The 15,592-nt window shown below is 47.0% G+C and overlaps 1 protein-coding gene across 5 annotated transcripts in view; it reads right to left on the minus strand.

Moving 5' to 3' along the window:
- Positions 1 to 14,045, minus strand: part of TMEM154 (transmembrane protein 154) — a 39,767-nt gene extending 25,722 nt beyond the window's left edge. For 3 of the 5 annotated variants that reach the window (XR_008745883.1, XR_008745884.1, XM_005232545.4), the window contains exons 1-5: positions 13,583 to 14,011; positions 5,908 to 6,219; positions 4,147 to 4,174; positions 2,889 to 2,974; positions 1,339 to 1,399 (exon numbers count right to left, since the gene is read on the minus strand). Coding sequence is in view for 2 of the 5 variants with exons in the window: in XM_005232545.4 (XP_005232602.2) it covers positions 1,339 to 1,399; positions 2,889 to 2,974; positions 4,147 to 4,174; positions 5,908 to 6,219; positions 13,583 to 13,649 (554 nt within the window). In the remaining 3 variants the exon portion in view is untranslated. Of the gene's footprint in view, positions 1 to 1,338; positions 1,400 to 2,881; positions 2,975 to 4,146; positions 4,175 to 5,907; positions 6,220 to 6,414; positions 9,625 to 13,582 lie in introns of those variants that run through there. The other 2 variants (XR_008745885.1, XM_055796446.1) reach the window with 2 other exon arrangements.
- Positions 14,046 to 15,592: the final 1,547 nt, after the last annotated feature.

The raw sequence follows: 15,592 nt of genomic DNA on the forward strand, positions 1-15,592 counted from the left end.
TGTACAATTTTCCCCCTCTGAGTTATCATTTACAGGCTGGAAGGGTAGACCCAGATGGCTAGCAAATCCAACATCTTCTCCTGCTGCTCAGGGTAAAATTACTGTGCTTGCTTGCATCTGGAACCTAGGATCCAAGTCATTTAAAAAAAAAACAAAACAGAACAAACAAAAAACCCAACAAAACAAAAAACCAACCACAACACAACAATTTATCTTGCATTAGGCATAAGCAGAAACCTTTTCAAGTGAATAGCTGCGGTGCAGCAGCCCCATCCAAAAGTACCCTGAAACTGCAGCTTTTAAGCAACTGAGTTGCAAACTCTGCAAAAGTGGTGCTTTATCATCACCACTATCTCACTCCTGAGCAAAGAAACTCGGAAAAGAGAGGGACTGGAATATCATGACAGTCTGCAGCGGGAGGTGCAGCTCCATCATAGAGGCATGTTGAGCTTGGTTATCTGGTGCCATGGGAAGGGGAAGACCCAGGTCCTCATCCTGATGCCCCTCCCTGCTCCTGGCCTTGCCTGCTCGCATCTGCTGGTTCTGCTACACCAGGGATTATCTTGGCACACAGGATGGTTTAATTGTTTATCATAACCTGGCACAGACAAGCTGCTTTGCTTTGTGGCTGCAACACAAGTGTGCAGGCAAGGGTGATGTACAGCCCCTTGCTTCCAGCTGGAACAGGAATTTTTAATTGGGGAAAACAGGAGTTTGAGAGGCGTTTTAGGGGTTCTGGCCAAACCCCTGAGGAAACCAGTCAGAAAGTTTTGAAGTTTACAAGCTGTTGGGATTGCAGTTTTGCATGCCTCTGGGATACCTGCTTGGACCATGAGCTAGTGCCACCTCTGGGAGAGTGCTGCACAGGGGCACTGAGAAGATCCTTTGGTTTTATTTTGGAGTTGGACAAGGTCACAGCACCAGCCAAAACATCTGGTGGTGGTTCTTGGGGATCTATAGGCACCTGGTAGCAGAGGGGAACTGGGTGCCTGCGCTGGAGAGGAATGCCATGCAAGCTATGGCAAATGTTTGTATTAACACCTTGGGAAACTGTGATTAAAGTCTGATCAGCGAGTGAAACTCCATCTGTGCCATCTGGTTGTCTGTCTCGCGCAGGTTTACAACCACCAGATTACTTAGCAGTGCAATTTACAGGCAGAGACTGGTTCAGAAATGAGTGTCAAATGTTTTAAGTTGAAATCAAAGTCCCTATATATAAAACCTTAAAACTTAATTAGACTAAATAATTGCTCTGTTTCTAATTACATATAGAAAAATTCGATTATTTTCGATGACACTGACCACGTTTCTTCAGGTAATATAATGAATGAAAAGTACCTTGGGTTGGCAATTGATTCTTTTTCTTCTTCCCTTACAGTAGGCAAACATTCACAGTCAGCTGAAAAAAGGGTAAGAAACAAAACTACTGTTACTCTCGGCAGTTCTCTATTTCAAAATTGCATCAACTTTTATCATGCAATCTCTCTAGAATGTAAAACTGCAGATGCTCTTCTGTACCCTTTTATCTGTAAAATCTGCATGGTCCCTATAGCATAAATGTTACATGCTTTAAATCCTCCTTCCCTTTGATAGGTGTTGCCATAATTTCTTTATTATATATATTTCAATTGTTTCTATACATCTATACAAACAAACTAATTCTGAGGACTATTTGTCCGCTGCTTACAGTTGCACCTTTGCTTTATAGTCCAGCTGGAAATTTGGAGCTGGGGTTTAGGGAACACTCACTAAAAAAAATGAAAAAAAAATCAATATGTAAACTATTTTTCTCCCTTCTGTCCACAAAATTTTGAAAAATATTTTGCAGCACTGTTTCCCCACGTACTATACTTAATGCCTCTATTTCACTACTGCCGCTTAGCACATGTTCTCTGCTCGAGCTTACAGACCACAAAGGTCAAAACCCCGTCACGTGGAGCACTGTGCTAATGCAAAGAAATGCTCCAAAGAGTTTTATGTCCTGAAAAACAAAGCATCCCCAGGAGGTCAGGCAAATGAGCCATTTGGATATAAGGCAAGGGACCAGGAAAGAAAAAAATACCATGCTTTCAGCACTTTCTAGCCAGTGAGAAGCTGTTAGCCATTCAAAATCAAGCCTCTGTTAATTCATGCCTCACTGAAGACCGGCATTTTTTGAGGAGAGCCTTGAAGGAGGATGCGTGGCCCCTGGAGCTTTTAAATGGGAGATTTCCATTGAGGGGAAAATACAAGATAGTTAAAAGAAGCTAAGAAGGAGCTGAAGATGCTGGTGGTGGTAGCTACCACAGGTACTAATTGCTCCATGGGCTGCTAGACCTGCCAGAGAGGATGTAGATGGTGAGCAGTGCTGGCAGCAAAGAGCAGCTTGTGCTTCATGTGGTAGAGGTGGCAAGTGAGGGGAGGGATGTATTTGTAGAATCCTGGCAGCAATTTTAATTAAGCAGTGCTCTGAACTACAAGTAAATGCATGTTTCCTCTACAGTAGCACAATATGGAGCACAAAACTGTAGAAACTCTGAAGCCTGAAAGGACTAGATACTTTAAAGAAACTAGTATTTAGCATTAAAAATGTGTATTTAAGAATATAAATACCATTCACAGCTATATATGTATTTAATAAAGTGTCTACTGGAAATTCAAAACATTTACGATATTCCATCATATGTTAAAAATAAGCTCCCATGTGAACTAAAATACTCCAGACTCTGAACAGTTCTACTCCTGACATTTGTACTGCTATTTTAGTAGCAGGCAGTCAAGAACACAACTAAAAATGTTGCAGGAAAAGTAGTGACACACATACAAAATGCCTTACAGTGATTTTCTACACATGGAATCTATGTCAAATTGTAAGAGAGGGATGATGGAGTAGAGGGGTTACCGTGTACCATTTTTGTTCATGCTGTTCATCCATTTATCAAGTTCTTCCATTTCTATCTCCATAACAGAGGGTGTGTCTTCTTCAAAAATAGGACTTGAGAGGAGGGAGGGGGAAAAAAGGCATTACACACAACGCTTCATTCAAACAACTTACAATGTGGTAATTTTGTATGAGTCTTTCATAATTCCAGACACATGTACAAGCTGCGGAAAGCCACCCTAGCCCAGTAATCTGAGGAGATGCCAGCCCAGCGGGTGCGAACCCAAGGGATGCGAAGGAGCGGCGAGATGCCGGTGCTGGGCGGGGGTAGGGGTGTCACATGCAGAGGGGCTCAGACGGTGCAGTCTGGGCTGTGCCAGAGCACAGACTGCTGCAGCTATTCCCGAGCTGTCCCTACTGTAAATAGAAAACTGAAAAATAAGTTTGTCTCTGCCCTGCTGGAACACATGGCAAAAGTCCTGTTGCTCCAACGATAAAGCAGAGGGCCTGAAGCTTCATCCTAGCTGTGATGTGACTGACATCGGCAGCAACTTCAGAAGGAAAGGTCATGAGCAGAGTAACTCTGCATTTATTTAAATGCCTCTGTTTAGCTTCCCTTTGCTGATTGTTCCTGGAGTCACACAGTAGAAAAAATATTTTTAGCAAACAAAACCCCTTTTTTCCCCCTATGAAGCCAATCTGATAACTCTCAGCATTGATTAGAAAGATGGAGCTCGATAAAAGGTAATGATAAAAATTATCACTCTGATAAGCCAAAAGCTGCGTGGCTCTTATTTTCCCAGCAGCAGAAGTATTGCTTCTGCGGCATCTGGGAGAGCCTTTCTGCCTCACCTCAGAGGGAGAAGACAAACTTGAAAAACAGGGGAGCGAGACCCAGAGCTTATTTGGAATAGTAAAAGCCTGTGCTGAGCCTGGGAACCGATCCTTGTTGCTCACGGGGCACCTCGTGTGTCTCGTGGCATCATGCGGCTGGTGGAGCCAGGGGTGCTTCAAGCGGGCGGTGGGTGCCTGTGGGCAGCGCTGGCCTCCGCCACCACGGCTCTTGTTCTCCTGCTCTGGTCCTACACCTTCAGCTAGATGCTGCAGTCACACTTTAGCCACCTCTTGAGACAGTTAACTGGAGCAATTGATGGCAAAAAGGTAATGGTGTTCGGTGTACATTTAAATGAAGGCAGGCAGTGCAGGAGCCAAGAATTATAATATCCTGTTACAGTAAAAGAATAATAATAGTTAAAAAAAAAAAAGGTGATATTCATAAATTTTACCTTTTCACATTTTCACTTCCCAGCTCATCTGGAAAAGAAAAAATTGGTGTTCACAGTTTTGTTCTTTGTACATACAGGGTCTGGACTGCAAGCAAGCCTTGAATAGGGTCATGTAAAACAGGTCACATTTTCAAAGCTTGTAGATGAAAGGCAGAACATCTCATCCTGTTTGTAACTTTCAGAGGAACCCATTATTTTTCATCTCGAACACACTAAAAGCAGCATGTTATTAGCTCAGCGGCACTGGAGAAACCCGGCTGTTAGCGCTGTGGTGGGCAGGACACGACAGATGCATGCTTCCCTGAGCAAAAGAGATGTCCTGAGAGAAATGGTATCCTGGAAAGGAACCACTGCTGCAAAAAATTGTTTACTGGAAGCATCAGGACACTTTGCTGCAGACTACACGCAGGCAATCCAGCTTTGCCTGGAGACTCTGGGAGCCGTTCCTGGAGAGAAGAGGGGCGGGATAGACTTGCATGGCAGATTAAATCTCAGGCAAATGAAGCTGAACTAGCCAGATGTCAAAAGGGATCCAAAGCTAGTTATGACCCCAAGACAAAGTAAAGTTGCAGGGGGGAACACAGTGTAACAGCCATTGTTCACATAAATAACTTCCCCTCCAGGAATCAAGTGACTGGAAAGCCTCAGCCCTCAACAAAGAATGAAGAACTACATATAGGATTCACGTTGTATTCTGTCTCAAATCATCTTATTTTTAATTCATTGTTGCCAATGGGTGCTGACACCTACTTGTTCCAGCACATGCCCTGACCACAGAGCCACCACAGAGCTGTCTGCCCTCACCTTGAGGATGCTTGAAATCCCAGCTCCAAGCAACAGGCACAGGGCAAGAGATCCCAGGATTATCCTCCTGCAAGGTACCATGTTTCCCATCCCTCTGAACAGTGTACCTGCATTTCAGGTCATTCAGAAACAGGCAGGCAACTAAGTGCCTGGTTGTGAATTCAGTTTGCTATGATGGTGACCTCGTGACAAGGCAGGTGCAGCTGAAAAATGGACTTAATATCTATGTTGAACGTATGTCACTGTCTGCAGGCTGAGGAGCTCACAGCTGCACTCTTGTTCTGTATAGACCCTGGTATGACCGTTTCAGGAGTTCACTTATGAACTGTGTGGGTTTCATGTGACACTTCAGTTTGTTTACTGTGGCTCTGATACTCCAAGTTACTAATTTCTTTGCTTAGAGATCAAGGTACCTTCCTGAAGCGCTGCTCACTCTGTTGCAGCACCCAGGTGGTCTCATCATGGGCTTCCTAGCTCATTTACTGTGATATCTTCATAGCTGCCACCGCCCTTGCAGGACTCCTTAAAATGTTTTTGCTCGTTTTTATTTTATCGAAGCTCTGAGCAGTTTTACTTTGTGGGCAGTATAGGCCATAGAAGCATTCAATTCACTTTGCATGAAGTTATTAAGCATAAAGGCAGAACAAGTGTTTTCTGTCCCACACTTACAGCCATACGCCGTTCCCAGCATTGCCAGGAACCGGAGCTTGGTGCCGTGGCTCCCGTGGGTGTGCAGCATGAGCAGGAGGTGCCAAGAGGCAGAACTAGCTCCCCACAAGGAGAAGTGCTTGCTCAGACACCGCTGGCTGGGGTGGATCCCTTTCCTATCCCTCAACCATGCAACTCCAGCTGGAGAAGTACATCCTAAATGTGGCACCCCAGGCCTCCAAATAACATTTTGTTCATGATGAGCATGTCCTAAAAACACACTTCTGATGCACGAGAAGAGAAATTTACCTTGCTTAGACTTTTTCCTTTTATGATGTATCACAAAAAATATGATCAGCAAAATCAGCAGGACCAGTAGCACGGCGGGGACAATGTATATCAAGATAGACTGTTCTGCTGCTTCTAGGCTGTCCTGATCGTTCGCAGCATTGGATTCAGTATTTGGAGTAATTTTTGTTTCAAAGCCACTTTCAGTAGCGCTTGCAGTGACAAGTACCGGTGTGTGGTCATCCGTGGTTGGAGAATGTGCAGCAGGAGAAGTTGTTGCTGTAACAGTGGGTAATATCGGTGATCCATCTCCTGAACCATCATTTTCAGAGCCTGCCAAATATATGAGGACAACTTAACATTTTATGGGTTTTATTGGTATTATCAGTGAGTCAAAGCATGCAGTTTAGTATTTACTTTTCATTTGACATCTTAAAAAAAAAAATCAGTACATGCCCCATACACACAGATTTGAAATCTTGAGCATCAGATGTAGAATTAGGTTGCAAATTCACCACAAAACCTTACCAGTCCTGACCATGTTCCTCAGCTGGTTTTTACTGGGGCATGTCCGCATGCATGGTGTGTCTGCACGCAGCTGTCTTGCACAAATACTTTTTTTCCTGCGGGTTGGCAGGTCTCACTCCCCCACAAAAGCCGTCTGCTTCCGGGTAAACCACAGCGTCCTGCTTTGCTCCTCAGCCTCGGCGCATACAGCTGCAACCTCTTCCATCCCTCTCCTTCCCCAGGGAGTTAGTAGTCCCTTCAGGAAGGCCATTGCCCCTGGTTCACTAATTCCTCCAGCTCACTCGTCTCCCTGTTTCTGCGTCTTTCTCAAATTTGTTTCTCTGGAAAAACAGAACTGGTGAAAGGAAGTCTGAAGCCTGCAGAAGCTGCTGACTTTCACTTCTGCACGGACTGGAAGCGGTAGCAGTAACAAGGGGACTGTGCTGGACACAGGTGTCATTAACTATGCCTCTGCTGGATCCTCTGGCCTGGCTGAAGGGGCACATGGTAAAGAGTCAGTGCTGGTTATTCTTCACAGATGCCAAGACTAGGGGTTTTGAACCTTGATTCAGCTTTTTGTTTCATTTATCATGCATTTTGCAAGAAAAGTGGCTAAAGTTGGCTATATTGGTAATAGCAAAATAAGTTGGGGGTTTTTTTAAGGCTAAGTAAGGGTCTGTGTTGACTGTCATGGAGTTTAAAGCTGAACAGAAGTACAGCAGATTCTGGGCTGGTACTGTATGCCGTACTGATGCCAAAAATCCTGCTGTAGCCAAAGGTCCTTAGATAAATTGCACCAACATGTTTCCAAATGCAAAGCCTTCAATAATTCTCTTAGAATGAAATTAAATGATGATATTTTTTTTTTCATGTTATCTGCCCTTTCAGATACAATGCCGGCTTGGTGCAGCTCTCATTTTGTGCAGCAAAGCGGGATGAGATTCCACGACTTTTGCAATGACATGTTTCTCTCTGTTCTTCTAAAGTGCTAGGCAGCCACAGTTTCCACTAGAGTTAGCAAAAGCCTAAGGTTTTCAGCACCTCAGAGCTGGCATTTCCAGTCTCACAGGACTGGAACCAAAAGTGCTTAGCATTTTAAATGCCTTTGTAAACACATTAATCTTCATAATAGCCCTGAGAGATGGGCAGTTATCATCTCCATTTTACAAATGAGAAATCAGTAGGACAGGGATGCTGTCCTTCCCAGGGATGCCGAGTGAGAGAGGAAAACTGGGAATAGAGTGCTATCTCTTGCTTAATCCACTCTGCCACATCTCCTCTCCTGTCAGATTTGTCTCAAAGAGGAGATGAGTATCTCTTGAGACCGTATTCCAGGAAACCCAATTTCAAAGGAATAAAATTATTTGAGTGTGACAGCAGTGATCTATCTAGATTTCTGTGCCATGCTTATCACTCAGACACCCGATTGTTTCATCCTTTCCTAAAAACTAGGAAAGAATTTCAATACGTGGTAATAATACCTAATACTTGAATATAGTATTTAATACTGCAAAGGTCACCAGAGTCTTTCACCACAATATGACGATGAAAATGTTAGCTCTTCAGTGGCAAAGCACTTTGTTGGTAGTCACTCTGTTGCTTTCTCCTGTATTCAGTATTTCAGCCAAGAGCAAGACCTGATCCCTGCCTCCCGCGCGGGTAGTGACCCCTGGCTGTGCTCCCCCAGCCCTCCCTGGGATCCACTGGCTGTCCTTAATCCTATCGCTCTTCTCCCTTGTTGGTTGGGCCACTTGCCTTTTCCTTCCCAAGGTGGTGCACAGTCCCCGGTGCCTGCAGCCACTCTGTGGCGGTGGGGGTTGCACAGGGCAGCAAGGCAGGGCTAGAGACACCCACAGTGCGATGCTCCGCACCGCTGGTGGGGCTCCACCAGCCCACCACCCCCTCACAGAGCCGCTTCCACAACCTGGCTTCATCGCCTCCTCCAGCCACCGCCCTTGAAACCCATTGTCTGCCACAGTTGACATATTGAGAAGGACAAGCCTGTTGCTTAAAATAACACAAATGGGAAAGGGTGTGGAGAAAATACCTTATTTTTCATTTGCTCTTAGAGCGAAAATGGATTTTTCAAATGTCTAAAGCATGGTGTGACTTTAAAGCAAAAGCAAACAGTCACACCTCATTAACAGCAACGCTAAACTTTCAGTTGCAGCATACGCTGCGCTTGATTTCCAAGAGAGACTTTCCCGGCGTCTCTGGTACGTTTTATTTGCCTGATTTTGAGCTGTGAAGCACATTTCAAATCATTTGTCTCTGTGTGAAATAGAATTGCCTTTTCTAGTCCCCAGGCAAAGAAAATGGCAAATCACAGGGAGTGACCTTGCTGCCCTGTATTTTTGTTCACTTTGCATAATTCCAGGGACAAAACAGCATCACTTCTGTGAACTGTTTCATCTCACAAAGATCTTTTCCTCCGAGTGAATTAAATAAGTCTTTCAGCAGAAGGGCAGCCAATTGCACAATGTTCTTGCAAGGGTATTGCTCTTATTTCCTGTGTTTCACCTGCTGCATCGGTACATCCACCTCCAGCCCATCGCTTCTGAGGAGCAGAGCTCAGACGCAGGGGATGCCCAGGGTTCCCACCACCGAGGATTAGAGGATCTAGCCCTCAGGGGACCAAAACGCCTGAGCAAGCACTAGCAGCTGCTCAAACAAGGTTCCATTACGGTTCTTATGAATTACAAAAAAGCTATGTCCCTGTATGCAGATACCATGATATAAAATAATATTATTCAATATTTTCAGCTTTAAAAATGTGCTTGGATAACTGATGGACTTTGCATGAGCTCCGGCGGTGCTCCCAAACCTGCTTTTCAAGGGAGACCGAGGGAGTTAAATATACCGAGCAGCTTTACAGGCTGGAGTCCAAACAACTGCATCTGAAACAAACAAACAACGTTTCTGTTGTTGCAGCATTCCTTCCTCTGAGGTCTGCACTGCAGCACTCAGGGGTGGTGATATGAGCTTCTTGATGAAGTAAGCGGGCAAACAGGTTTATGATTTTAGTTGGATGCGAGGCAAAGGAAAATAGCCGGCAGTCAGCACATTTGGTTCTGCTGTAAAATCATCAGTCTCCCTGCTGCCTTCTCATCAGCCTCGACGACTGGGGTCTCGGAAGGGAATTTTTCAAATTACACTATAGTGCCTACTTACAGAAGAAAAAGGGATGGGATAGAGAAAAAGCAAGAGCTAAGTCCGTAGCATAGTCAAGCTGATTAGTTTGAATGGAAATCCTTCGTTTCTCCAAACTTCCCCATAAGCTAGAAAAACGCAGTGAAGCGAAGGCTCACGGGGGGGGTGATGAAGAAGAAAAGGCTATAAAACCACGTATGCTGGCGTAACGTTACCACGTCCTGTACCACTCTGCTCCATACACACATTCCTTCTGGTGGTATAGGCATACCCCTCCACGTGGTCCGTATGATCCTCTCCTACTCCTTGACTCATCCCCGTCCTGTTTCTCCTGCGTTGCACGCTGCTGCGGGACGTTCCTTGCCACGGCCAGGGCTTGCCCAGCTGCCTGTCGCGGCAGGTCTCGCCTGTCAGTCTGGCTGGAAGAGGAATCTTTGAAAGCCTGCAGGCTAGCTGTGGGGTGCCTGCGCTCTTCCGATGAGGGGCTGCAAGCATTCCAGGCAGGGTGGCTAATCTGCAGACAAGATCCTGTTAAAACGGGGTGCTCGGAAAGTGTTGTTTAGGTATCGCCTGAAACAGGAAACTGCTGTAAGTTCATTTGCGGGGAATGGAAGCTGCGTTCTGACTGCGCTGCCATCCAGATGAAGTGCTGCGTTAACTGCTGATGCTGCAAATTCAGTCACGCGTCGTAGAGTCAGACTGTGAACCTGTAGCCTCATTTCTCGCCCCTGTTACTAAAGGTCTTCCAGACCAATTTATGCATTTAGTTGCAGCTACTTAATATCAATGGCCTTCTAGCTCTGCGTCAGTGATACCCGTGCGACCTCACCGTGATGCAAACCCCTTGGTGCTCCTTGCTCTCAGGAGGACCCTGGAATTAAAGATTCAAAAGCTCCACCGGCTCTCCAGCTATCACAAAATCTCCTGAGGGAAAATAGACTGGTGTCACTGACTGAAATTTAATATACAAACTTGCTGATGTAAAGCAGAGATTTTCTGAGAAGTCCCTGAAGCACTTGAATAAAACACGGTGGAAGTTTGCGTGTGTGGATAAAAGGGAGGAATAGGAATAAATATGTATAAGGAATTCATGTGTTCAGGAGAAAGCGTTTTTCATCTGCTTCTTAGGAGGCTGCACTTTGGAAAGGGAGCATGTAGCAAATCCTCATTTCTCACATTGTTGTTTTGCTAGAAAATTGTAACAGGCAACCGATGGCTTCAAACTCATTCTCAAGTTCATTACTCTAGGGGGGAACAGGCCAAAAATAGCACTTTCTTAGGGGCCTAGGCTTGTAGGAGACTTCACCTAAAGGGCAGTTCTCTGCCAGAGAGAGAGTGGCTGCTGCATACCTGGGTCTTGGATAGCAATGTTTCTTTGAATGACAGCTCAAAACACTAGCGCAGAGACACAGCCAAAATAAAGCTCTGCGTGCAGCCACCGCCACTCTTCCACTTAACGATCCTGCACACTTTACTGCTCCTCTCCTTCCTGTGTTTCCTCGCTCCCCACCTCACACCACTCACACTGCAATTCCCCGCGTTTCACCGAATGTGGAGGGAGACGGCATAGCCTGCGAAATGCCTGTAGGGTCACGGACTTTTTCTCTAAGCTATAGTAAGGGCCTTAACGTTTGGTCCTGGGGTCAGCACGCACCTCGGTAGGTCTTCAGGGCTGCTGCGAGGCTGAGCAGCCAGCACCAGCACCCAGAGCAGGGAGGGCCACCGCTGGCCCTCGGCAGGTCGCCAAGCAGGGCTTTCTGCCTGCAGATGCCAAGGGGACGGGGAAGGGGACTGGTGCAAAGCCTGATGTCCCCCCGGCGTGGAGCCAGGAGAGGGCCAGCACCCAGAGCTGAGACCGCAGGCACGCTCTTAGAGCCACCAGCTCAGGTAATTGCGGCGCAGCCGGGAGAAAACCGCCTGTTAATCATAATCCAGCTGGCAAGGCTGGGGTTTTACAAGGCTCCAGCATGGTATGGGAGCAAGACTTAGGAAGGCTTCAATCCATCTATGCTGCAAGATTTAATCATACTCCTATTACCTATTCTGTAAATGGTTTCTAGACAGTAGAGGTGAGACCTGGGAGATCCCCAAGGGCTTCTGCCCCTCTTCTCCAGCAAAGCACTTTAAAGGTGAGGACTGTGTCTGGGACCCGAGAAAAAAAAAAAAAGCTCCTTTAAAAGTCCTGCCTTGTTGATCTGGGAGCAAGGAGGACTGCAAGGTAAGGATCCCCCCCAGGGGGCTGCCCTCAGCGGAGGGGCTCCTGACCCACCAGTGCCTGTGGGGTACCTAAGCCCCTAGATAAATTCTTCCCCCTTTAGTTCAATTTTCTCCACAAGGACCAAGTTCACAACTTTCCCCCTCCCACCCTTGCAGTCAGAGTAAGGTCCCAGGTACATTTTGGGGCTGGCTGCACACACACAGGCCACCTTTGTAGGGGGAGCAAGGGTCCCCGCTCTTCTCGGGGCAGGTCCTCTCCTCCCCTTCGCCAGTAGCTGGGGGCTGGCTCGGGAGAGCCGGGGCTGACGGGGCTCGGGGAGAGCTCTGGCAGGACTGACTTGTGCCCGCAAAGGATGCCAAGATCAACCAGTATTTAAAGGTGGACCGACCGATACGAAGTCTCTAAAGGCAGTGGGGAGTGGGTTGGGGCACCTGGTGTGCGACATCTGCTCGGTGCTTTGTGCAGTCTTCGATGCCCGTTGCAAACAAGGGCAGGGGGGGCCCAGACGTGGGCTGAGGGTGACAGGGACTAAGTCGTCCCTCCGTCCTGCAGAGATGGTGATGAAATACTAGCGATCAGTACACAGCAAATGAGCTAAGGAAGCTGGAGCCTGATCACTCTGCGCTGTTGCATCATGCCCCTCGTTTCCCTGGCACCTCCATTTCACTCTGTCCGTGGCAGGACTCTTCCCTCTGACCACTTTGATTCAGAGCTACGTTCCATGCTTGCCGCGTGTCTTCCTCACGTGTCTGTGGTGCAGCAGGGCTGTAGTAATGCAGATGAGACTGAAGCATTTCACGCTCACTTTTACAGCTAAGACTCCTAACCGCAGGCAGCTCTGCAGTGTGCCGGGAGCCCGCAGGCCTGTTTCACTCCCTGCTTATAGTACTGGTTTTCAGGGAAAAAATACCCATATCAAACCGCTTATTTCACCAATGCATTTTAAAGCCTTAATACCAGAATTCGGGTGATAGCTGGGAGTGACCATCCTCCCTCCCTGCTTTCTGGAGAGCTCCCACTCCCTAGGACAGCAGAGGGGCAGCAGACACTACTAGTCCATACTGGGGCACTGCGGCAGGGGTTGGTTTGACACTGAAAGGCATATTAGCACCGCCTGGCAAGGTTGTGCTAAAAGAGTTGCCTGTCTTGCACAGTGGCTGGCTGCCAAAACGCCAGTCGTACAAACTCCCCCCTGCGAGCTGGCGAGAGCCCCTGCAACGACACCCCAGCGCTTCAGCATCTTGTCGCAAGCGGCTTTTCCACTGGTGGATCTTCCCTTCAGAAGGTCACAACGTAAATCCACGGTGTCAATCACGTTGTTCTGTAGCTGAGAACTGGAAATATTTGTCTCCAGAACCAGCTGGCTGTTCTGTTAAAGCAGGTTCGGTGCACTGGGACTGCAGAAATTGGTAGTTGATTTTTGAATGGAAGCGGTGCTCTGTCTTTAACTCTACTATTAAAGGCTGATAGTATGGGTGTAGGGTTAAAATGTACAACAAATAATTGAAATTAGAACCAAAATGCCTGGCAGACCAGCATGGAAACTGTGGTTCCCTACACACCTGCAATTTAGGCAATGTAGGAACTGTAGGATTCGGTTGCTGCTGTTGGGGGTTAGTCTAAGGGAAAAAAGTGAAAGCTTTGAAAAAGTCAGGCAGATGAAAACAGAGAGGGTAAACACAGCTAAAAGAAGCGGAGAGCAAGTCCCCACAGATCTCCTAGCGCTCGCTTTGGAGGGTGTTGCCCTCCGACTCGGTCCCGTCGCTGCAGGCACGAAACACAGCCCCAGCTCCGAAGGCAAAAGGCGCTTTTCTTACTCACCGTGCCCGGCAGATCCTCCGGCCAGCGACAGGGCAGAAAGCAGCGCGATGAGGTTTTGCTTTCGCATGTTCCCTCGGCGGCTCCCACCCGAGGGTGCTCCGCCGGCTCCCAGCTGCACCCGAACATTTACATTTCCTGCTTCCTGCCAGGGTGCATCTGAGCTGCATTTCTTCAGGAGATGGACTCTCTTTGATGGGTTTTAGGAAGTGATGTAATTCCGTCTGGGCCTGTCAAGTCAGCAATGATTGCAAAAGAAAGAAAGAAAAAAAAAAAAGATGTTGCTCTTCAAGTGCTAACTAGGCTGAAGCACCTTTATGCTGTAGGCGGGTGAGGTCCTGCTCTCTGCTTTTTTGGCTCCCAACTTTCCTACCACCTGTCTTCATCTACATACAGTGTCAAGGGGACAAACATCGTACAAATACAAGTCAGGCACAAAATTTCATTAACGTGCGTTAGCGGGAAGGTTTTAGGCTGCTTTTCAGAGCGGTTGAACGAGCAAATTTCAATAGTCCCTCCCTCCTGCCTTGGTTTTCAAGCCGTAACTCTCCCGGCAGCGCGGTGGGATGCCGCATGCATTCACCACCCCAGAAGGCAACCCGCAAGCGGGGCTGCCTCAGCACATGGGGAAATGACTGGTTCTCTTGGCAGCCTGCAATTGAGTGTTTTGGGCTGCTTTGAGCTGGGGAAGAGGAAAAAGCAGAAAACCACATCATTTTTTTGTTAGGAGCAGGTGGCTTAGCTGGAAAGCACTTAGAGATGGCTGTAGATGAGAAGGGACAGAAGGTCTCAAGCCGCACCAGGATGCAATGCCTGGCGTGGGGGTCCATGGTGCCATGGTTGATGGAGATGGTGAGGGGGTGGGTAACTCCTGTCTCCCTTCCTCTCTCCTAAATTTTCGCTCCCCCCCACGGTCTCTGGCTGGGCATGCAGACTGTGGGGCATGGCTGTGTGTCCCCCCCGCTGTCCCATCCTGTGTCCCCACCACCCCACCACTGCCCACCCACTCAGAAACACGTGAGGGTTGAGCAGGGGCTTCCATGTGTCGTTTGTTGGTGGATAAGCACAACAGAGGAGCTCAACATTAAACACGGCATTTTCAGCCTTCTTGCTGTATGGGGTACACCTACCAGGGCTCGGAATTTGGACCTGGATCTAAACCCTCCCTGTCCCCAAGCAGGGAGGGTGGTCGGACCACAGGTGTGGTTTGTTCCACGGCACAAGTAAGTGCTAGGTCTAAAATTAATCTCACTGGGTCCAGGAGAGTCGGCACACCAGGTTTTACTTCCAAGCATCCCAAGTTTGAGCCATTTTTGTATAAAATTTTCCAGTAATAAACTAAAAAAGAAGAGATGCATGCCGCCTGTGTAGCAGCTTCATGGTACTTCCCCCAGACATTAGTCTGTGTCAAAATGCGATTTCTGGTGAATTAGTTGAAGCTGGCACTGGGGAATCTTTCTGTTCAGATTGGTGGGTGCTCCTGAAGTGACAAATTGTTGCTCTGCTTCTCCAGCTAATAATTTTTCTTAACACACTGATGCATTTATAGGTCATCAGTTATAGTTTCTTAGCTTGAGTAGCTGAGAAACAGGTCAGTGATTCATTTAATGACCACCTTGCTAATAGATTTAAAACACTCGAATGATTTAGTTAACTGAAAATCTGGACTGCTTGCTTAGCATTGGCAATGTACGGATATGCACTTCATAAAACAGTGCTGGGGGGGAAAGCAAAGCAAAGTTACAACATTGCAGCTACGAGCAGATGAAGAGGAGCTCTGAGTTACGAAACTGCTGACTGAATTAATAATAAGAAATAATTAAATATTTCTAGGACATATTCTTTAATATGATGTCATAGCCATACGTGATAATGCTTACAGACAGAAGTGTCAGAGGTGAAACTGGCGAATGCTTTTAAGATTTTCCCATTAAAAAAGACAGAAGTTCCAAGTATTAGTAATAGCGTCTAGTTGACATAGACACTTTCAATTATGAAATTCCAGAAACTGAG

The sequence above is a fragment of the Falco peregrinus genome, chromosome 2, assembly GCF_023634155.1.
Source record: "Falco peregrinus isolate bFalPer1 chromosome 2, bFalPer1.pri, whole genome shotgun sequence".
In the NCBI taxonomy this organism is placed as follows: Eukaryota; Metazoa; Chordata; class Aves; order Falconiformes; family Falconidae; genus Falco; species Falco peregrinus.